Here is a 23859-nt window from a genome sequence, read left to right on the forward strand (position 1 = left end):
TATCTGTACATTAAGACTGTAGGTTGACCAGTGGATTCTGAATCAAGTGACGGTGCAGTGTGTGAGCCACACGGATAAAGAAACTCCTGAACACAAACTGAGGAATTAAAACAACTTTGGAGTTGTCTGCAAGCATGTTCAATTAAGACAGAAAATATAATTGAGCAAATATTTTGTAGAACAGAGAAACTTGTTCTACAAAAACAGACATAAGTAAATTAATACATAGATGCAGCTTTGACATGGTTTTAGCCCAGTAGTCTTAGGAATTACATTGCTTTTGGGTGGATTCATTCGTGGCTTGGTTTGGATTTGTAGTGTCATGTGTGACTACTACGTACATATTAAAGCTGCCATAGACACCTTTGGTTTTCTGGTAGAGATTAAACAAGAAGCATCTCTGTACTAGTAACAATACCAGCCTTCAACAGAAGTTGCTTTGGGAAAAAAAACAATGCTTTCTGTAGGATACAATACATAGTGTCTACCACGAGTTGGGGTTCCCATTCCAATGGATAAACTAGCATATAAAACAGATGACATGACAATAAAACACAGATCACATTCTCAAAAAACAAAACAAAACAATGCAGCACAGTAATAACATGTCATCTTTGTATTCTTCTTACTTTGGGATAAAAGTGGTATAAAACACATCAAACGCCTCAGGAGCAGTACATTAGATCCCCCCCGTCTCCAGTGTCTTGGGCTCGGAGCTTGACGTGGTTTATGGCTATTTCATGTTTTAAAAAGGGACATTTCACCAAAGATATCGTACTATGGCACTCTCACAATGTAGTCATCAAGTTGTTTGGGGTTAACTTAGCCCAGACCTGGTCCTTCTGTAGCTTCTGTAGCTCAGTTGGTAGAGCATGGCGCTTGTAACGCCAGGGTAGTGGGTTCGATCCCCGGGACCACCCATACGTAGAATGTATGCACACATGACTGTAAGTCGCTTTAGATAAAAGCGTCTGATAAATGGCATATATTACCTGCCGACCTTGAAGAATCTTTACGAGTTACACTTCAGCGAGACAGCGATGCCCCGGGACCCCACGACACCACGCTCAGATCCGAGACAAATGTACCTTTTTTTTTTTGTTGCCTGATTATGACGTTGGCAGAAGACTGCCTCAGTACGAATGGTGGGCTATAGACTCATCGGTGCTTGGTTTTGGCTAAGAAGTTTAATTTACAAACCAGGGATCTCCCTAGAATTTTCTGACAAGGAGGTGTTAATGTAGGCCTAAGGTCAGGTAAGGGGGAGGTGACCCCATCTGAAAGTTGGAGCGTTTAGCTTTTTTGAAAAACTGCAATTTTCTGAAACTTAGAGAATTCAATTATATCAATACAATGTAGCCAACGCAGTAGTTGATCCTGACTGAATTTTGAGTGGTTCTCAATTACTTTGTAACATTTCTAATAGGTTCAATTTAGGGGTAATGATTATTCTATTAGCTGTCATTATATGGATAGTATAGTGAAAATGTAAGTTGGTGTCCTAGGTTTTTTGGGGGGGGAGGGGGGGGCATCAAATTCTGAATAGGCCTAGTTCAATTACTAGATGCAATGTAGTAGACCTAGTCTACTGTAAATGGAATAATCATGGAACACCTGAACAAGGCCTATATATTTTTTAAATGTAACCTTTATTTAACAAGGCAAGTCAGTTAAGAACAAATTCTTATTTACAATGAACAGTGGGTTAACGGTCTTGTTCAGGCGGGTTAACTGTGGGTTAACTGCCTTGTTCAAGGGCAGAATGACTGATTTTTACCTCGTCAGCTCGGGGGATTCGATCCAGCAACCTTTCGGTTACTGGCTCAACACTCGAACCACTAGGCTACCTGCCGCCCCTATACGAGCTTGTTTCAGATCTCCATCCTTGACTTAATTAGTCAATCTTCCTTCTCAGTTCAGGTCTACCATTCATTCAATATGCCTCGTCGTCATTGGTGAACTGACGAGGAGGCTATTATCACATCATTAGCAGCCGAGGACAGATCAAGAACTGATGAATTGAATGAACTAAGCTAGCGCAACACCGCTCGTTTCCTCGCTAGTCAATCCGCTCGCGTTCAGCAGCGGAGACGCTGACGGTGCAGCTACTTAACATATTCTTTTCTGGGTGAGCAGGAACAAAGTAGCAAAGCCCATGGCTATCATCCACTGAGTTATCATAAAGAGGCTTAAAACAGGATGCAACTAATACGCACATTCGTGAATAATCAATAGACATCAACACTACGTTTCTGCAACAACTTCCTAAACAGAGGGACAGCAACAGACAAGTAGAACAATCTTACGAGATAAAGGTTTTGTTGACCAAATGCATGCTGATATAACACCCAAGAGCTAAAATAGTCAAATTGATACTTCATCACGCGGTTATTTGAAAGAAGATAATCACCACCCTCTCCCTGTAAAAGAAAAATCTCTTGTGTAGGAAGCTAGTGTTTATGCTTTCCGCACAGACATTTGACAGTGCAGACTGTTTGACAACACAACAAACACTCCCTGGGGATATGAGTCAGAAGTATCCCCGTCACGGCTCAAACATGTTTCTCTCGGCCCTCTTTCATTTCACTTGTCGACATATTACATTCTAAAGGCCTCAACCAAAACAACCAGAGAGAGTGTTGATATGGACTGTATAGATGCCAGACCCTGACAGCGATGGTTCCTGAGTTGACGAGTAATAGACATGTTTCTGGTGTAAGAAATGACTTTCTTTCAACAATTGAGCGATAAACATGGAGGAAAGAGGATTGAAATAATAGTCCAAAACAGAGTCATACAACAGTCTTCGATTTTTGGTCTGAAATGACATGTAAATGTCGTCCTCCTGAGGACAGAGTAAAGATAATGTAAGACCATAAAGTGGAGGTTGGTCCAGTCAACATTGGTAATTCCAACCACATGGCTGTTTGTGTGGAACTAGGAGTGGACTATACCGTAGACATAATAACATGGGTACAACTTCACTTTGACACTGAAAGACTTTGGTTGTTAAGTTTGTTGGTTTTGTATTCGTTCTCTTTGGATGTCAATATACAATCTCGTAGCAGTTTCAGCTCTTTCAGCTCTTATACACTAGTAATACACTGTCCAGAAAGCTATGCTCTCCTCACAGCATTAAAGACATGCTCTGGAACTTTGGCTAAGCGTTTTTTAAATCTCCAGCTTTGGACTGGACGTGTCAATATGTAGTTCATGCATGCATAATCTATGAGCAGAAATACTATTTTACCTCAATTTGCCACGAAATCCCTAGTTTGAAACGCGACTGTTTTTCTGGAAACTGTGCTGTGCCATTTTCCCTACATTTTCTCCCATGTGGGCCAGCCCGCTTGCAATTCGAGTTCTAGCCAATGAGCTTCAGTCCCTCGCCATTTGAGTGACAGCTTGCAGGATGCACACACAGCAGAGCAAGAGAGCAATGACGTGGTGAGCATATCTGCACATACAGTGACGTAGTAAGCATTTTTCAGCGACCACTTTTGGCTATTGAGCATGACTTTTAGAACTACTAGCCAAAAAAGTATACAAAAGTACCGGAGAATCTCTTTAAGAGATAGGAGGAACTTGTTGAAAACCAAAAGCAAACTTAATACAGGGATACTGGCCACCTGTCTCAGTAGACCAGCCCTTTAAAGGAAAAAAAAACGCTACACACAAAACACAACAGTACCACCAGAGTATGATGCCTCACAGAAAATATCCCCACCCCTCCCAGGCCCAAAGTAGAAATACCCAGTTTAAACATTCACAAAAGCGTAGCAATAAGTTCTCAAAACATTTAACCCCCCCAAGTTTGTCTTTTTCAAGACTTCACATAAAATACAAACCCTGACCTGTAAACCAACAGTAAAGTAAACATCATTGCGTTAAGAATACCCCTGATCAATTTCTAATAACGGCAAGTTTCAAACAGGCTGTGTATGTGGAGGTGAAAATGTATTATTATATACACAGAGGGTAGGCTGACTAACCTGTTCCATCTAGCTGGAGAACAAAGTATTACTACTGACTGTTAGCCAGTCATGCCTGGGGTCCAGTATGTGTCTTATAATGAGGTAGTAGAGGCATTGAGGTCACACATTGACCAGCGAGAGACAGCTACAGCAGCCTGGAGGCACAGAACTGAGGACTAGTTTGGTTGGATGCTAAAAGCTATCATCAAAACACATTTGAGCCACCTGGGATGGGAAGGAGTCTTTGGCAGATGGCGAGGTGTGGTGTGTTAACCCTGAGATGGCCAGTACATCTGGCTGGCTGGCTGGCTATGTGGATTTTATGATGGGGTTCTGAGGGTGATGTAATGGTTGGTATTAGTAAGATGGGGTTCTGAGGGTGAAGTAATGGTTGGTATTAGTAAAATGAGATTCTGAGGGTGACGTAATGGTTGGTATTAGTAAGATGGGGTTCTGAGGGTGAAGTAATGGTTGGTATTAGTAAGATGGGGTTCTGAGGGTGATGTAATGGTTGGTATTAGTAAGATGGGGTTCTGAGGGTGATGTAATGGTTGGTATTAGTAAGATGGGGTTCTGAGGGTGATGTAATGGTTGGTATTAGTAAGATGGGGTTCTGAGGGTGATGTAATGGTTGGTATTAGTAAGATGGGGTTCTGAGGGTGATGTAATGGTTGGTATTAGTAAGATGGGGTTCTGAGGGTGAAGTAATGGTTGGTATTAGTAAGATGGGGTTCTGAGGGTGATGTAATGGTTGGTATTAGTAAGATGGGGTTCTGAGGGTGATGTAATGGTTGGTATTAGTAAAATGGGGTTCTGAGGGTGATGTAATGGTTGGTATTAGTAAGATGGGGTTCTGAGGGTGATGTAATGGTTGGTATTAGTAAGATGGGGTTCTGACAATGACATAATGGTTGGTATTAGTAAGATGGGGTTGAGGCAAGTCAGAGGAACAGTTGTCATGGGTGAGGCTATGGGTGATGGTTGTTCAGTTGTTGAGGTACGGGTGATGGTTGATATGATGTTGAGGTATGGGTGATGGTAGTTATGAGGTTGAGGTATGGGTGATGGTTGTTATGAGGTTGAGGTATGGGTGATGGTTGATTTGAGGTATGGGTGAAGGTTGTTAAGAGGTTGAGATAAAGTAAAGGAGCAGAGTTACTCAGGAGGAGTGGTTATAAAGGTGGGGTCATTCATTTCAAGGTGAGTTTCTGAAGTTGAGGTAGAACCCAGGTGTGTTTACAAGGGTGAGGAGGTACTATGGGTAACATCAACAGCAGATAGCATCTGAAGATGAGGCAGACAGACTAATAGAGCCCAGATAGCTGTGTTCCAGCTGCAGTAACCATGGTGAAGTGTCCTCTATGAGGGCGAGGTGTGCATCTTTAGATGGCTGAGGAGGTTGCGTTGCTGGGTGAACTTTCCGCCACACAGCTGGCACTCGTAGGGCTTCTCCCCCGAGTGGACCCGCATGTGCTCGGCGAGGCGGTACTGGCGTGTGAAGCGCATGCCGCACTCCTCGCAGGCGAAGGGCTTGAGGCCCAGGTGGCTCCTCATGTGGCGGGTCATGGTGCCTCGCTGGGTGAACAACTTGCCACAGATGTTACAGGGGAACGGCCGGTTCAGCCAATGGCTCTTCTCGTGTTCCCGTAGCGACACCGCGTCCTTGCAGGTCTTACTGCAGACTGTGCAACGATGCCGAGGTTCGTCATCGCCAGGCTCCACCCCCCGTGATGCATAGATGTCGGGGTCTTCATCCTTCCGGTATCCACCACCCTCCTCTTCTTCCTCCTCTTCTTCGAGGTAGATTTCATCCTGGGTGTGTGTGTCGACGTGGGCGTTAAGCTGCTCGGAGCTGGGGAAGCCTTTCCCACAGGGGATGCAGACGTACAGATTGTCCCCCACGCCTGGCTCAAACCCTGGCTGGGGCTGACGGTAGATATAGTTGGTGTTCCCATTTCTCTTACCTCCAGCTCCTCCTCCTCCTCCCTCACTCCCACTGTGCCCACTCTCTTCACTCTGGTCCTGGCCATTCTCCTCTCCATCCACCTCCCCATCCTCCAGCTCTGGGGTCACTCTATCCCCTCTGACCAGCTTTTCGTGCCCTGGGGCCCCTGGTTTCTTCACTAGGCCCTTGTGCAGTGCCTTGCCTGTCTCTCCCAGGTTGGTGGCTTCTCTGTGGGGTCGGGGTCTCTTGCAAGGGGCCCTAGGCAAGAGGTCTGTGGAGGTATTTGGAAGCTGCCTCTGGTTCTCCCTAGGCTCTGCCTTGGTGGGAGGAGTGGGAGAAACAGATGAGGAGTGGGGGGAGGAGCTTTGGGGGAGACTGCTGGGGGACACTTCCTCTGTGGCGGTGCTTCCTGATGGACTCCTCTTGGACAGGTCCAGTCCTAGAGCCAGCCCATTAACCCGACTTCCTCCAGAGGGGCTGAGGGAAGCACACCGCGAGCCCGAAATAAACACCTCCTCCTCGGAGAGATCCTCTCTCAGCCTCCCCTCCTGGCCCCATCTCTGGCTCCTCAGGTTGCCCTTCCTGGACCCTGAATGGTTGTTATGGTGGCTGGGGGTTGCTCTGAGGGGGTGGAGGAGAGGCGGAGGGGGCCAGGGGTGTGTCCATTGGGGGTTGGGGAGGTGGAGGAGATGGTCAACTTGTTGGAGCTGGAGGGGGTCTGTCCGTTGTGTTTGAGCTTCTTCCGACAGAGAGCAGCTAGTTCGGTCAGCTGGAGGTAGGAGGCGGCGGTCAGGAGGGACGAGACACTGTGGTCACTGACAGAGTCAGAACTGGACAGACGACCTGTATAGATGAAGTCCAATACCTAGAGGAGAGGGGGTAGGGGGGGTAGCGAGTGAAATATTTATATTTTTCCAATGAGCAATTTGTTTCACAGCAAGTTGATATCAGAATACAAATAAAACAGCTGAGCTTTCAACGATTGATGTGGAATCTAAATTGATGAATGACAGAGTCCAATGCAAATATATCTGTGTATATGTGCCTACGGTCAGTGAGATGCTGCCTGTCAGGTGACCCACCTGTCTGAAGACGGAGGGGCTGACCATCTCCGTGTCCAGGTTGATCAGGTTATCGTGGGGGACCAGCGACTTGAAGTAGACGCTGCTGGCCGCCAGGACGTTCTTATGGGCGCGGAACAGCGCATTCTCCACCACGATGATAACATCACACAGGTACCCTTTGGCTCGCTGCTGGTTGAGCTGCAGCAACAGCTGCTTGAAATGGTTTTGCTGCTCCATCTCACACACACTTTGGTTAACACACATGGGAGGGAGGAGGAAATAGGGAGAGGTCAGTTACTCCGTTCTGAGAACTCAAAGAATCCAACCACTGATATTCCTAGACTAATTTAAAGTCCTGCTGGCCTAAATGTGTTCCTGAAATTCTTGCAATGCCCAGGATCGCCCACAAATGGCCACATACTTAACACCTCTCTGCTCTCCCTGCAACCATCGCAGTGGTTTCTTCACATAAGCCCAAACAACATACTAGCAAGCGGAGAAGGATAAGCGCATTGTAGCTCCTCTGGCAGCATTAGATTCTGAGGAATGAGATCTATCAGTCTGTTCATTATCAAAGCATAAAGCAATACATGCACATGCCAGCGTACCTACACCATGATGTGGGCCAAAAGTTCCACCCCACCAGAACAGACTGAAATTCCCAGTATTTCAGGGGCATTATTTTCACAATTTCAGAGTGCTATTTTGACCTCATAGTGTGGAAATGTCTTTTTTTAAAACAGGAAATAACTGCACTGGCCTTTTAATGAATCATAAACCAAATGATCAGTAAAAACACTATAACTAACTGATAGGTCTGCCTTCACTTCTTTGAACCTTCCTCCCTCCTCACGCGGGATAAAATATCATAAAGATGTGGGATTTTGGTAACAGATTGACAAGACACGAGGCAATATTTCTTAAACTTACAGAAGGAAACTAATTTCTGGAAAACTAAATATTAATATTAGTTGGCAGGGGTCTTGACTTCAACATTATTGTGTTTTGATACCTTCTAAGAATTTTTCTGCTAGATGTTTTCTAAGACGCCTTTTCCATGGGTTTGGCCAGAAATCACAGCCTTACAACACATTTTTAGCATGGACATACATATATATATATATATATATATATATATATATATATATATATATATATATATATATATATATAAATATATATATATACACACACACACACACACACACACACACACACACACACACACACACACACACACACACACACACACACACACACACACACACACACACACACACACACACACACACACACATACATACATACATACATACATACATACATACATACATACATACATACATACATACATACATACATACATACATACATACATACATACATACATACATACATACATACACACACACTACTGTTCAGAAGTTTGGGGTCACTTAGAAATGTCCTTGTTTTTGAAAGAAAAGCACATTTTCTGTCCATTAAAATAACTTAAATTGATCAGAAATACAGTGTAGACATTGTTGTTGTTGTAAATGACTATTGTAGCTGGAAACGGCTGATTTTTTAAAATGGAATATCTACATAGGCCCATTATCAGCAACCATCACTCCTGTGTTCCAATGGCACGTTGTGTTAACTAATCCAAGTTTATCATTTTAAAAGGCTAATTGATCATTAGAAAACCTTTTTGCAATTACGTTAGCACAGCTGAAAACTGTTGTTCTGATTAAAGAAGCAATAAAACTAGCCTTCTTTAGACTAGTTGAGTATCTGGAGCATCAGCATTCATGGGTTCGATTACAGGCTCAAAATGGCCAGAAACAAAGAACTTCCTTCTGAAACTCGTCAGTCTATTCTTGTTCTGAGAAATGATGGCTATTCCAATGCGAGAAATTGCCAAGAAACTGAAGATCTCGTACAACGCTGTGTACTACTCCCTTCACAGAACAGCGAAAACTGGCTCTAACCAGAATAGAAAGAGGAGTGGGAGGCCCCCGTGCACAACTGAGCAAGAGGACAAGTACATTAGAGTGTCTAGTTTGAGAAATAGACGCCTCACAAGTCCTCAAATGGCAGCTTCATTAAATAGTACCCGCAAAATACCAGTCTCAACGTCAACAGCGAAGAGGCGACTCCACGATGCTGGCCTTCTAGGCAGAGTTCCTCTGTCCAGTGTCTGTTATTTTGCCCATCTTAATCTTTTCTTTTTATTGGCCAGTCTGAGATATGGCTTTTTATTTACAGGCCAGCATCCCGGAGTCGCCTCTTCACTGTTGACGTTGAGACTGGTATTTTGCTGATACTATTTAATGAAGCTGCCAGTGTGTTGTTAGTGTGTTGCAAAGGGAAGTGCAGCCAACACCTTGAAAATGAAGATTAAGAACACAATTAATGAGGAACAACGTCTTTCTCCCAGCTCGTGGACAAAAAAACGGCTAATAATCATGTTTATTAAATAGACGTGTACACTTAAAATGTACAACATTTTGGATGCATTATTATAGTCATCCACTTCGTCACATATGTGTTATTTGACACTAGCACCGGTAGGAGATTTTTTAAATTAGAAAATCAAAAAAGAATGTTGTGTATGGGACGCGAACCTACACAAAAAGTATCAGAGCATACTGTCTTAGCAGGGGACACTACTTGTACCAACTAAATTGAAGTGATCTGATGGGTTGGGTCCATTCTATTTCTATGATTGAAATGCCAGCCACCCTCATTTTCAATTGGATTGGACCATTTTACAGTAGTTCTAATGAAGGTACTGAGCTTCGGCAAAAGTTAAGACCGAACTACTCTTCAGTTCTGATCCTCCATCTCCACCAATCTGTTGCCCTACATCTGTACAAGTGGCAGCACCCCGGGGGTAATTTTTGCTTTTAAACCAGGGAGATAGAAAGTTAGAAATAGTACTACTGATAACAACACATCCCATCTGTCTTGCCATACATCGATGCAGTATCACACAACCCACGCCCCCCCCCCCCCCCCCCTCCTAAAATACACACAGGGAAAAAAAGAGACGTTTGGGTAATCTGTCTATCTAACGACTGCACAACACACCGATGGTGATAAGATGCTGAGGGTCCTTTTATGGACCTTACAGGCCCCTTCTGCCCCCCCTCCTCCCCTGCCTGCTCAAAAACAACCTCATCGCTTCAAAAGGGAGAACCATAGACTTACATAAAACAGGCTGTAACCACAGTCTGGAAGAAAGAGAACAGAGAGCAGGCCATATAACCAGGTGGTCTGGTTCGGAGAGGGCGCCTGACCTACAGCATCAATGAGTTTGCCCTGCTAGCTTCTGATCAGCATGCCTATTTAAGAAGACTACTACATTTCAATGTAGGTTCAGTTAACCTACATTGTTCTCTAACTGTTCTAGTCTTGTGTTCTGGTTTGGCCTGTGTTCGAGCCTAGCCTGTGTCTGTTCTAACCTGTTTTCTGTTATTTCCTGTGTTGTGTTAGCCTGTGTCCTGTTCATTTGTCCAGTGTTTCATCTTGACGTCCTGGCAGAGATCACTGTCAGTAATTCACAAGATCTGGTCATTTAGCTGGGTTTTAGGCATGTCAGAGCAAAAGCAGCTTGGCCCTCTGGTAAAAACCTGCAGAATATTGATCATCTGAGCCGGCCCACTTTATATACTCTCCTTAATGCTCGTTAACTCAAATACACTGTTTTCTACAGGAGATTTGTTTAGACCTGAAGTCAGCCACCCTTGTCCCAGAAAACTACCAGGGGTCTAATCCTAATCAGTACCAAAGCCAATCGATTCAACATAACCTGAGGTTAGTCTCATTGAGATAAAAATTTATTTTGCAAGAGAGACCTGGTCTAAGATAGCAGCAGGGTCAACGTTTAATTGCTGGGCTAAAACCCACACACACACACACTAGAGGTAGAGAGAGGTATTTGAAGTGAGCAAGACAATGTGAGCATACATTGTTGACATTTTCTAAATATGACCAGCCTCTGATCATCAAACGTCCTCAGTGTTAATGTTGACAAAGTTTATTATAACCAGAAACTGACGTTCTGGTTCATAGTGGTTCGTGTCATGTTAATGTTATGTTCCACTCCACCTTCGGGCCACCTGGTGAGTGAGAAGGGAGGGGGCTTGATTGCATTAATCACCGATACCTGAAATGAGACTGCCACAGTAAGTACAGCACATGGGGGATGTGTGAAACTTACTCTGTCCTCAGCCTGTATCCCCACTTGAGCCAGCGAATAACTCGCTTTTCGTCCTTTACATACAAAGTGGAGTTACCAATAACCTTCCTACCAGAGTGCCAATACGGAGTAGAGTTGGCCTGAGCAGATCAGGTCACAGATTAGCGAGAACCCTGTTAGCCACAGAGTTATTAACCTGGCTCAAAACGATGTCCCCAGTGTGACTCTTACTGATCCAGGTTCCCACAGTGTTCCTGGAAAGGCCACCCCAAGGTTAGTCCATCACGCATGATCCCTCCTAACTAGCTAACTTAATTATTACTAAACACATGCGAACTCCTAACATAATTAGGTGTAAGAATTGTTTTATACATAGATTTTCCAGATATTATGGGAAGGGAACTTTGTTTCGTCCATGTTTGTGTTCATTTGGTTAAACCAAAAAAAGGATAGTAGGTTTTTACAGCCACAATCCTGAGTTTGTGTTTCAAACAAACAGCATCCCTACCACTTGGTATAAAACTGAGGGATGTGGCTGAGGAAATGTAACCACTAAAACTCAAAGACCAAGCATAAAATTGATTTAACATCACCGTTTTAAACATATTCCCAGACATTGTTTGTTTACAGACTGAAATGGCAACAAAACAAACATTGGAGTAAAATAACCGTAGGCCTATTTTGTGTTAGGATAAGACAGTTGTACTACCTGATGTAAACAACCATGATGCTTTATGATATATTTTTCAGGAATCAAATCATTATGACGAATTGAAATTAAACAGCAGGAAATATTCTAAGAGATTGTGGCAGATATCAGAAAATGAATTTGAAAAACCACAATAAACAATTGAATAACAAAATCCCCATAACCATGCTTTTATTTGAGCTATTTACACTATTTCGTTTTAATTCTGATGAATTTTGGTCTAACCTGCGCAGTAAAACGTCAAATCATTAGTATCGTTTATAATGTTGCGAAAGCCTGACATTATGCTGCCACTCACATATTGGAGAAACATTTAAATTCACTGCAGTATCCATCATCACACAAGCGATTGTAAAACCAGTGTTTCTATCCCATGATTTAAAATATCTGATTCAATGACACACAGTTGAGAGAAATAAGAGGGGAAAAAAACATTAAATGGGCGATACTCGTCTACCACAAAAGAGATAATGGTCTACGCGCTGAAGGGGTAGGGCGAAGGAAGGAATCAAACAATGCCTTTTATTCAATTAACCTACATTGCTGCGCCTGCCCTGCATCAGATTTCAGTTCATATTTTTGTTTATTATAAGTTTATTACATCATAAAGTTATTTATCTTATTCCAAAGATGTGAAAAATAAACCAAAGGCAGCAATCCACGGGTTAAAATGAGTGCAGGTATTGAGGTGGTTGCCAAGCTGGTAATACTAGCTCTGACTTTGGCTACACACTGGGAGACCCCTCTGGGCATATGCTACGAGCCAAATGTTAGGTGTTTCTGGTATTTCTTCAAACAACGTAGTGCAAACTCCTTGAACACGACTACACACACCAAGTTGCATCACAAAACATGCGAGGAACTGAAAAAAATAAATATAGATTTACCTTAATTCATCGATGATCGCGTTTTTAATTTACCATCCTCTCTCCTACCTCACTACCCTCAGTTCGCACTCCCCCACTACTATTCTGCTAGCAGTACTAGCGATGACGTCACTTTTCTATGGTAATGAGGAAACCTTCAAAATAAACGCCTGAATTTCAAAATATTGGAAGGTGGGGCCCACAAAAAAAAACGGAACTCATCATGTGGGGCCGCAGTGGCTCGTGGGTCTGCATACCGTGGGTCAGTTCTATAACTAATTTCATGCAATTCCCACCCCTGTCAGTAATTGGACAATGCTAACTACAAGTTTAGATAGCTGGCCAATAGACTAATTTACCATTCCCCAATTGAGTGGACAAACAAATGTTGAAATTGCACAGTAAATTGAGACCCCTTCTGGTCTGGAGACTAACCTAAGGGGGGCAGGGCAGACAGTTGCCTACCCCTGCTTAACACTGTTTGTCAATTTCAGTTTATGTGAGAAAATAAGCATTGAATAGTGTAGGGCCCCCATACTCAACTGGCAGACAGGATCTGGACCCATAACGGAGTCAATACGGACGGGCTTCAATCCCTGGTATCATATAAACACACATAAGACATGGAACAATGTGTAGAATTGCAGGAAATTCGCTTAAAACAGAAGAAGAAAAAACTGCTGCAATGCAAAATGTCTAGAATTAGCTTTGAAAATGCACAATTTTCTCTTCGAGAAACAAGAGGTGTGTGAGTGGGGGTTTGTTACTATGTTATCCATTCGGACCTTTGCCACCTAAAACATTTGTGTGACTAGACCTTCTCAAATAGCTATTGAGTACCCCTGGTATAGTGAATCATTCTACCAATCTAAATCGCTGTGAAATATATTTTCAATAACAAAAAATATTATTTTTAGGCTCAGCTGTTTGAAACTGGATGGACCAAAACTGTTGTTCGAAGCTGGTGGAACAATACTTTTTCTTTTGTACAGCTCTATAAACCAATTTTTTTGTTATTGAAAATATATTTTCGATGGTGATTTAGATGATACAATGATCCCCTACATTATTAAGTGCTTGTTTTTCACATAAACGAAAATTGAGCGAACGGTGTAAATTTTAGCAACCAGGAAATGATTTCCACGATTTGGCGATTTCCACTAGATAGCCCAGCCACAAAGTCAGAACAGCTTTCCCAGAATGACAACAGATACGGCTCCAGTCGGAGAAATCAAGAGCAATATCACAGCCAATCACAACACTGGCGGGTAAGTAATACGGTGAAACACTGTCGTTCACTTGTTGGTATGAATATGATTGGTTTGTTTATGAATCGTGGCAATGTCAATAGTTTGTATGTATGCTTGTTTGCATGTAACTATTCCTCTTTTGTTTGTTGATATTTGTTTGTAAATAAAACAACAATAAAAATACAATAAAAAAGAAGATACGAAAGGAAATTGTCGGTTGCTTAGCAACAAAACCCAACAGTCAAAACAATAGATGGTATCATGAACAAGCTGAAAGGAGCCAAATAACATTTCCCACATGGCAGTTTCTTGTCATTCTTGCTAGCAATCTGGCCATCCAGAGTCACAACAACATGCTGACTTCTGCAACATAGAAGCGCGTACATAATTGTCATGGCGTGGTCAGCTACATATACATAGATAAATAATAATGGCGTCTTTTTGTAGGCACTAACTCCGTCATGGTTCGTCGGACGAAGCCTATGTGGAAAAATATTATAATTTCTGCAGGGTTTTTGGATAAACACTGAAAATGTGCTCTGTAGTAAACACAGGCTTAGGAGGTCTTGCACGTTTTGTTCTATGAGCTCATATTCAACAGCTTTACGGCACTTTGTGAATTTTGAAGAATTTATGTAATAATAAAAAAACAAATCACATAAAGGCTTTATGATTAATACAAGTTATGTTAACTGACTGCTATTATCTCATAGAACAAAACGTATAAAATCTCCTAAACCTGTGTTAACCTCAGACCTTGTTTTCGCGTTTATTCCAAAACCCTATTCTTTCCCGGTTCATTTTTCCCATGGGGATGGCTGAACAAACCAGAGGTAACTTATTTCCGGGTTTTAGGACTAGAAATTGGAGAGCTCTATTAGCGCCAGATATACTATGGCCATTTTCTTAAATTACAATGAAAAATAAATCCCATGTGTAGCACCTTTAAAAGTGAAACATTGTTTTTCAGGTAGTACAGGCAGACTGCAAGGCATGTGTTAACCCTAGCTTTACCAAACGAAATGCTCGGTTGGAAGCAAGGGGAAATAATGTGTGAGTTGAAATAAATACAAGCGGTGGTTCGGACAGCAAAATTAAAGTGATTCTTCTCAGATGTAACTGATAGCAGGCATAGGTGTGCCTGTGACGGCCAATACAGCGCGGCTTGGAACGCTGCTTGTCCAATCAATCAATCAAATGTATTTATAAAGCCCTTTTTAAATCAGCTGCAGGCTAAAAAGATGTTCTCCAATCAGCATCCAGGAGCCAAACAACCAGTTTTACAATACATTTGAATCAATTTAGATTTTTATTGTGCTTATAAGAACTGCACGAAGGAATTTTAAGACCACCACCATTGACACCACCATTGAAAAATACAATGTTCAGGCTAGAATGTTGACAATGTTGGGTTTATAGTGAAAAAAACGTGCCGATATAAAAGTGGGGTTGGGGGTACTCCGTAGGTTCTGTAGAATCTATATATTGTGTAATTTCATACGGCACTGAATAATATGGAGTGTTGCTGGCCTTTTACCACACCCATTCCATAGGCCACAATCAGAGGTGGGTAGTAAAACGCCCTACAAGTCTTTACATGTACTTAAGTAATTTTTGGAGGAACGAGTACTTGTTTAGTTACTTTCTGTGGGCTGTACTCTTACTCAAGTAACTTACTTTGTACTCAGTTACAATTGATCAAATTACTTTAGTTACATACATTTATATTATTATATCGTTGCTGTCAGATAACCTCATCTCTCCAAATGTTTAATGATTTTCATTCACTATTCAAAATAGCTTGTCATCAAGTCTTACTGAGGATATTTTTTTGTCAGTTCTTAGCCAGACGCGATCAGAGTTAAGTTGCACTATAATTACCTTCTGCTTTTGTAATATTATATATTTCAAGAGTAAGATAAGTATTTTTCTGATATTCTGCTGTTGAAATGGTTTTGATGGCAAGTAGAAATGAAACGACTAAGTAGCTAGATAGTTAACTCCGTATCTGACAGAATGTTTAAAGGGATTCTTTACTCCCCCAGTGTCAGATGAACTTGTGGATACCAATTGTACATCTGCGTGCAGTTTGAAAAAAGATGCCAACTAGCGTTACCCCTGGACTTCCAGTCATTGCGCGATCTGCGAGCATGCTGTGGGACTAGCAGATACCCATAGACCCCCAGTCATTGCCTTAATGTTAGTCAGCATTGGCTCGCAAAACTACCTCTAAATTCCTTCATACTGGACATAGAGAATTGCCTAAATATATTTATATTTTATTAAGTGTATTTCTTTGCATATACATGTAGCCTACACACTAGCTTTCAACATACTACATACTGGTGTAAACTTTCTAAAGAAATGCTGTTATAAATATAAAAGTATGGCAAATTATCCATACATCTTTTTTTAAAGATTGTTGCCATGCTGTAAAAAAAACAGTTCTATTGCACTGGAGTGCAAAACAATGACATCCACAAAGATTAGCATTTATTTGTAGGGGGACTCTTATTTTGACAAAAATAAATCTGTGATTGTGCTGCCAGCATAATTTCCTGCAGACAGGTGAATGGTAATGGAACCCTAACCCCTTGACCCAAATTTAAATAAAAGCAAACTGAAAGGGGAGAGAGGAGAAAAGCCTCTCCTTAGCCCTGCCAGACCAGCTGCTGATGCACAGATGTGCCCAAGGGAAAAAGTTTTGTGTGTCAGTTTAACCTGAACAACCAGGATACAAGCCGGATAAGTTGACCAGAATCGACAAAGATAACAACTGCCTCTGCCACACTGTATGTATGGGCCCCTGCCCCCTGGCATTGTACGAACTGAAATATCCTTTGCTTGTTGAAACAGGCTCCTTGAGGGTGCTTGACTTGGGCAGGAGCTCACCGGAGCTGAGTCTTGGCACCTCAAATGTTCTACTGCTTGAGCTCCTGTTCCTCTTTATAGAATATTAGCTCAAAAGTATTGTGGAGCTCCTGCACCTAAATGTAAACAGTACCGGCATCCAAGTCAAGCATAGCTCCTTGATGAGTTAAAGCACTGGTGAATAAAGGGTGTGGTGCAGGCTGATAATATGTTACATCAGTGTTTCCCAACCAGGGGTACTTGAGAAGACTCATGAGACCATAGGTTTACTGGTATTTTATTTATTTTTATTTTACCTTTATTTAACAAGGCAAGTCCATTGAGAACAAATTCTTATTTTCAATGACTGCCTAGGAACAGTGTTCTGGGGCAGAATGACAGATTTTGTACCTCGTCAGCTCAGGGGTTTGAACTTGCAACCTTCCGGTTACTAGTCCAACACTCTAACCACCAGGCTACCCTGCCTCCCCTGGTAAAACGCACGTGAGGGGGAACTTCAGGGGTACTCTGAAGGTTGGGAACCACTGGCTTACATAATGTCTCTGTCAGAGAATGGACTTCAATTCTTTCATGTCTTACAGCTTGCTGACATGAAGGCTCAGTATTATTTCATCCCTAGACATGTCTTATTGATTATGACTGTGCCAATAATGATTACGTTGCCAATATTTGACTGTCAATATGACATTTCGTGTGAGATAAAAAGAGCACCCAAATTAGTGGACCTCTTAAATATACATTTTAAAGAAACATTTTGACAAGAAATTGACAGGGTTAATAAATCATGGAAAAGTTGTGGTTTAAAAGCCATTGTTAATAAATGCATTCTGATTATGAGTTCAACTGTAATGCTTATACAAGTGACAAGGAGCAGAAAGATAAATAAATTAGACAACTCATTGTAACTAATGGACACCTCTCTCCATCTATCCGTATGAAGAGTGGGTCACAGCAAGACGAGGTGAAAAGAGGAGACGTGCCACTTAATCTTTAAATACTGTCACGTACTGTGTGTGTGTGTGTGTGTGTTACTTTCTAAATGTAATCAATAACATGAGAAGGATTTATCAAGAACAACTTCCCGCGTCTCTGTTAGTTACTAGTTACCTGTCCAAAATCGTAATTAGTAACATAACTTTTGGATTACCCAAACTCAGTAACATAATCTGATTACTTTCATCAGATAAAGCAGATGGAGCCAACATGAACTTCCACCTTTTTCCAATGCTGAATTGAATGTCATTGATAAAACGGAAAGGTGTCATAATGTATTTTATTTTCTGCAAAAATACCTTTCTGATTTTAAAAGTAATCCAAGAAGTAATCATCTAGTTTTTCAAAAGTGTCTGTAATCTGATACAATAGTTTTGCTGGTAACATAACTCATTACAGTAAACACAAATTAGATTAGATTTAACTGATTACATGTTCCACATGGACAAGTATTCCCTCTAGAGGACACAGTATACACTTTTATAACATCTACTTCAGTTTAAATCTGCCAAGCAACTTTTAGGTATTGAACCTACAGTATAACATATCATGGTAGTAGGCTATTCAATAGCTATAAAGCAAAACGTTTGATTATTTGTACACCTTATATTGTTCCTGGTGCATAAACAGATTTGAAAAATAAACTCCAGCACATTGGTATTCTTGTAGCTTCAGAATGTGTTATTGATTAGGCTCACCAGGGGGCATGGCATTGAAACCATTGTAACGTCATGATCTTATCTTTTTATTTCAACATCAACCTGCTACCAGTGTGTTTTCAGATGTTATATTGCCTCAGATGAATACCCTTTTACTATTTCAATCAAGTGAGAAATTGTGGACCATGTTTAGGATTCTCCCAAAATAGCCTAAATAAATGGACGAATACTCTCATTTGACAAAATGACTTCCGGATAAATATACTAAAATCAAAGTAGCCGTGCACTCCAAGTACAGTGTTGTTTTTCATTCGGAAAGAGTGCGTGCGTACATACTGTACAGAGGAGACAGTAAGAGCCAACATTTGGATATCGCTGTGTATTCTGGGTACAGACAGTAATTCCACGATGGCGGCGAGCAGGAGGCTGCACAAGGTATATTTCCTGATCAATCCAATTAGGATTTTATCTTGTTAGGTTAAAGAAAGTAAAACATTCGGACTCCCAAAGCTCAGATAAAATTAAATGTGTCGTTAAATTTGTTTTATTTAGCCTCACAGTGTCAGAAACCTCATGAAACTCGGTAGGCGGAAAATGACGTTAGTATGCTAAGCTAACCAGCTAGCAGTTGTTTTTTGGTCATGTTAGCACCGGCATATTAATAGGCTAGATTCGATTTCAACGTTTTGTTAATCTAAATTGATTAACAAGGTTAACCATGTGTCATTATAAATTAAGATTCAATTCAGTATGGTGTCATCAGTTGGGTGATAATCGCGCTTGAACATTTTTGATCTTCGGCACAAAAACTTTAGCTAGCTACGTATTGTAGCTAGCTACGTATTGTAGCTAGCTTAATACTAATTTAGCAGGGAGTTAATGGTGCTAGCTAGCTACGCACAACTGTTACATAGGTCGTTAGCAGTGTGGTTCGTTGCGCTAGCTAGCGAGTTAGCAATTCGGGTTAGTGTTACCTAGCAAGTTTATTTTCTCAATGTGAAACCGAGGCGAGGAAGCTGACCAGCTAACGTTAACCCGATGTATATACAATCTTGCTAACGTTATGATGTAGCTACCGGTAAACAGCCAAACCCACTTCCTGTGATTTGGTTTCTTAGCTTTGAATTGTTTTGAGTAGTCTAGTGAATCGAAAGTGAAATTGAGCATGCGGCTGCCAAGTACCGTTAAGCTAGCTAGTTAACTTAGTTTAATTTCATTCATTCGATCTCGGGTTTAAATCATGTTCTCAACACTGTGTCAACAACCCGGCCTTATCATAATTGGCATTTATCTTTTCCCTTGCATTTGTCAGCCACCATTTGACCCAGCCTAGGATAAGTACTCCTAGTAAACAGTCCCCATCAAGTCAACCAGAATAAATACAATGTTTTGAACTCCACACATCTTAGTTTGACAGTCGTTTGCATTGTAATCCTGTAGCAGTGGTCTTATCCAGAGCAACATAGAATAAGGCTACATTTGCGCTCTGATTTGATAATACATGAAATCAGGAAGCTGTGCACATGTTTAATTCTAATATGTATGGGTGTGTTAACTGTAAGGTCATTGTCACTATAACAATACCCCCAATCTCATGATTTCCAGTGAAAGGTGGGATTTATGAATCAGTCCTCTGGTGGGCAGAATGCAGTGTTCTGTAGTGAGATCAGTGTGAGAATGCACTGGATCACTTCCTGGTTGAGAAGGGGTGTGGCTGATTGGTTCCAAGGATGAGACTGGCAATTGATATGTTAACATATATGTTAATCCCTAGTATTTTTAGTCATCCAGTCTTTTATTTGTATGACAATAAAACATTTTTTTTTAATTCACTGAAATTTGGGGTAAATTAGGGTTTAGTGCCTTGTCGGCTCGGGTATTCAAACCAGCGACCTTTCGGTTACAGGCCCAATGCCCTAACCGCTAGGCTACCTGCCACCCTGTGTGAGTAGTTCCGTATGTCGCCCCGTTTGTTTCTAGTTCTGTATGTCACCCTGTGTTTTTGTGTCTGTAGTCATTCTGTTGTTTTTGACCTATAGGGCACATGTTGTTTAGTGGTTACTAGGACTCAGCCAACACAGAAACATGTTTTATCAGTTCTTTATCTCTTGTTTGATAAAAAACCTTTCTGCTTCCTGTAATGGTTATGATTAACTAACTGTACAGGGGAACTTGCTCATGATGTATTCATCCTCTTTTTCAGGAACTTGATGAAATCCGCAAGTCTGGAATGAAAAATTTTCGTAACATTCAAGTGGATGAATCAAATATTTTGACTTGGCAAGGCCTCATTGTTCCAGTAAGTCACCATTTACTACTCTTGTCTCTGGACAGACATGAACATGACCATAATAACAAGGAGGACCAAGGCACTCTCCGCGATATTGCAATTCCTTTGTTGCTATGGCATCTTCAGTAGGACATCAGCTCACCTTTTAACTAAACGTCATTGTCTCTCTCCCCTCTAAAAGGACAACCCTCCATACGATAAAGGTGCTTTCAGAATCGAGATCATCTTCCCAGCAGAGTACCCCTTCAAGCCCCCCAAGATCACGTTCAAGACCAAGATCTACCACCCCAACATCGACGAGAAGGGACAGGTGTGTCTGCCTGTGATCAGCGCAGAGAACTGGAAACCAGCCACTAAAACTGACCAAGGTACGGCGGAAAGACGCACGCACACTCAGACAAAGACAATAGACAGTGGTTCCTTCTCATAACTTTTTAAGTAGTAGTTATTATTGCAGTTCTTTGTAATTTCTCATTGAAATGCCGCCTTGTACCCTAACCCTCCAGTCTCCTTTCCCTCGGAGGCTCCTGTCTATTTGGCTGGAGAGGTTTCCATCCTGCACCCTCTACGTGGTTATGGATTTCAATGTCTTTCTCATCTGTTTCACCTGGTCTACATGACGTCATCCTCCATTTTTACATAATTCTTAGTCTCCTCTTCTGTTCTGCTTGTCTCCCTGCAGTGATCCAGTCCCTGATTGCGCTGGTCAACGACCCCCAGCCAGAGCATCCTCTCAGGGCAGACCTAGCAGAGGAATACTCTAAGGACCGTAAAAAATTCTTTAAGAACGCAGAAGAGTTTACAAAGAAACATGGAGAAAAACGACCTGTGGACTGAGAACGCAAACGTGTGACTCCCTCTTCCTATCCCACACCCCCCGGCCTCCTCTATCTACTCCCTCCTCCCCCTCCCCCTCCAACCCCCCTACACCCCTCTCTGCTCTTACCCAATCTCCTGAAAATGCCCCCACACACGTACACACATCCTTCTAGCCCCCCTCCTCCTGGGGCGATATATCTCAGCTCCACTTCTCCCTGGCAACAGGACTGTGTCGTGAATCAGGCAAGTTGGTCACCTCTGGGTGTCAGCTTGTGGCTGTTACTAACTTTCTACTGAATTCTTAAATTATAAAAATGCCGGAATTGGGCCCAAGAGAGCAGCTTGTTAAAGAGGGAACAAAACCAATACAATGGAAAGAAAGATCTAGATGGAAATGTTATACTCAATTTGTACACAGAAGTGCTGGTGCAGACCTCTGTATAAAGATGATCAAGTGTTTTGAAAACTATTTGGTAAATGCTCAACTTGTGGTCTGATTGTTAACCCTTTTCATCTCACTCCTTCCCCTCACTAAAATATGTAACAGAAAAAAATCAACCCCAAAAGCAACAAAATTATAAAAAAAACACTTAAAGCATCAAGGTTCAGGTGTGGCGAAATGTTTATTTTATATTTCTTCTTCTTTTTTTTGCCTATGTTGCACTTTACTCTGTGGAACTAGCTTTTAAGTTTACCATAAAACATCAGTTTGTCACCAATTCAATGGTCCAGATGTTATAAAAGGGAACAAAAAAATGTTTGACTGAACTTGCTTTTGTTTCTTTGAGAGGTTACGATGAAATGTTTTGTTCATATGTTGTCTACTTAGCAGACGGTTTGTCCATGTGACAGGAAGTACTGCTCTTCATGCCGTTGCTCACTGGCCTCTTCAAGGTTCTGACTAGAGGAGTACAGCTATGATCAGAAGTTACTCTCTTTTTTTGTTGTTGTAGCGGGTTAGGAGATTTAGGTCAAGAAATCACGTTTGACACCCCGTTCCCATTGAAACTGCTCGTCAGTCTCCGCCCCAACCAGCAAGGCACTGCACAAATTCACCAATCTTAATCACATGAGTAGTTATTTGGCATAAAAAGTGATTTGTGAATGATGATGGTGGTAGAAGTTTAGTCATTTAGACATGCATCAGCAACAACCAGCAGACCAGTACCAGTAGAACAGTAGCTGCCATGAGGGTGTAAATTACATTGGACCCGCCATTGTGGGAAATATTTTGGAAGCTCTAGAAATGCATTCATGTTTATATTTATTTTTACCACATTTATTCTACTACAGCCACCTTAATGCACACTTTAAAATTGTGTGAGCTAAACGTATGTATGAAATGTTATGGATATTACTAATGTTACGGTCCCTACTACAAAACAGCAAAAGAAATACTTGTAATTTTGTCCTTAACATTTATTTAAAATACTGTAGAATTCCTTTCATTCTTATGGAGATCTGCGCCTTCTGCGGTGAGGCAATATGTCCGACTGGTGGCTTCAAAGCCTGTCAGTGGCCCATAAATAGCGTCAGAAATCCAGGGTTTATATACGTCTCTGCGTTATTTACGTTATTGGTTAAGACCAATATTGTATTGGTTAGGGCTCGGTGCCAATGAAATGCATACATTAGTGTATTGAGACCAGTGTATGTCACTTTTCACCACTAGAGGGCAATACTTCTCTACAATAGAAATTGACTCCATATCCGAAGGTCTCTGGTCTTATGCTGTGGCCTGTGGACAGTCTTCCATAGACGGTATATGGTCTCTACCCGTATATAAACTGTGAAGTCTACCATTAAATTATAAATAATCAGTGTGTCCAAAGAGCTCGGTCTGAGCAAAACACTGCACTAATCTTGATCACAGAGGGAGCTGATAGTTGAGGTGCAAAATGATTTGTAGATCAGTGATTCTGCACAGGGCTTAGACCGATTACCTCAAACATGTATGAACTCTTGTTGTATTGGATTGTCTCTGCAGTACGGACTCCATTTCCCATGGTCCTCAACGCCTCTCTAATAGGCCAATAGATTTTGGAGCGTCGGTGAGGTAACTGCTCACTCCTGCTGCTAACAATGACCTGTGACTGAGGACATGGTTATGGGAAATACATTTATTACAGGCAGTACCACACTGTTTATACTGATGTAATCTTATATAGCTTGACTATTGGGCGGGTTATGTGAATTGTCCAAATGGAAATTCAAGTCTTAGTAGAGCTTAGTGGCT

General features: G+C 41.6%; 1 protein-coding gene and 1 pseudogene across 2 annotated transcripts; one reads left to right on the forward strand and one right to left on the reverse strand.

Moving 5' to 3' along the window:
- Window positions 1–1101: 1101 nt before the first annotated feature.
- On the reverse strand, window positions 1102–12841 carry LOC124048706 (annotated as a pseudogene).
- A 1041-nt stretch (window positions 12842–13882) lies between these two features.
- LOC124048708 (ubiquitin-conjugating enzyme E2 L3) lies at window positions 13883–22886 on the forward strand. Of its 2 annotated transcripts, none has more exons than XM_046369738.1 (4): window positions 13883–14009; window positions 20718–20813; window positions 20986–21172; window positions 21487–22886. In XM_046369738.1, the coding sequence occupies exons 2-4, from the start codon at window positions 20745–20747 to the stop codon at window positions 21639–21641; spliced, it is 411 nt and encodes a 136-aa protein (XP_046225694.1). In that variant the 5' UTR covers window positions 13883–14009; window positions 20718–20744; the 3' UTR covers window positions 21642–22886. The 2 variants fall into 2 exon arrangements, with proteins under 2 accessions (XP_046225694.1, XP_046225693.1); XM_046369737.1 differs by lacking the exon at window positions 13883–14009 and adding an exon at window positions 18836–18949.
- Window positions 22887–23859: the final 973 nt, after the last annotated feature.

The sequence above is a fragment of the Oncorhynchus gorbuscha genome, linkage group LG11 (genome assembly GCF_021184085.1).
Source record: "Oncorhynchus gorbuscha isolate QuinsamMale2020 ecotype Even-year linkage group LG11, OgorEven_v1.0, whole genome shotgun sequence".
Taxonomy (NCBI): domain Eukaryota; kingdom Metazoa; phylum Chordata; class Actinopteri; order Salmoniformes; family Salmonidae; genus Oncorhynchus; species Oncorhynchus gorbuscha.

Coding starts and splice junctions, on each gene's coding strand:
- LOC124048708 (XM_046369737.1), top strand. CDS start 18,923: ATGGCGGCGAGCAGGAGGCTGCACAAG. Junction 18,950..20,717: donor CGAGCAGGAGGCTGCACAAG/GTATATTTCCTG, acceptor CCTCTTTTTCAG/GAACTTGATGAAATCCGCAA. Junction 20,814..20,985: donor GGCAAGGCCTCATTGTTCCA/GTAAGTCACCAT, acceptor CCCCTCTAAAAG/GACAACCCTCCATACGATAA.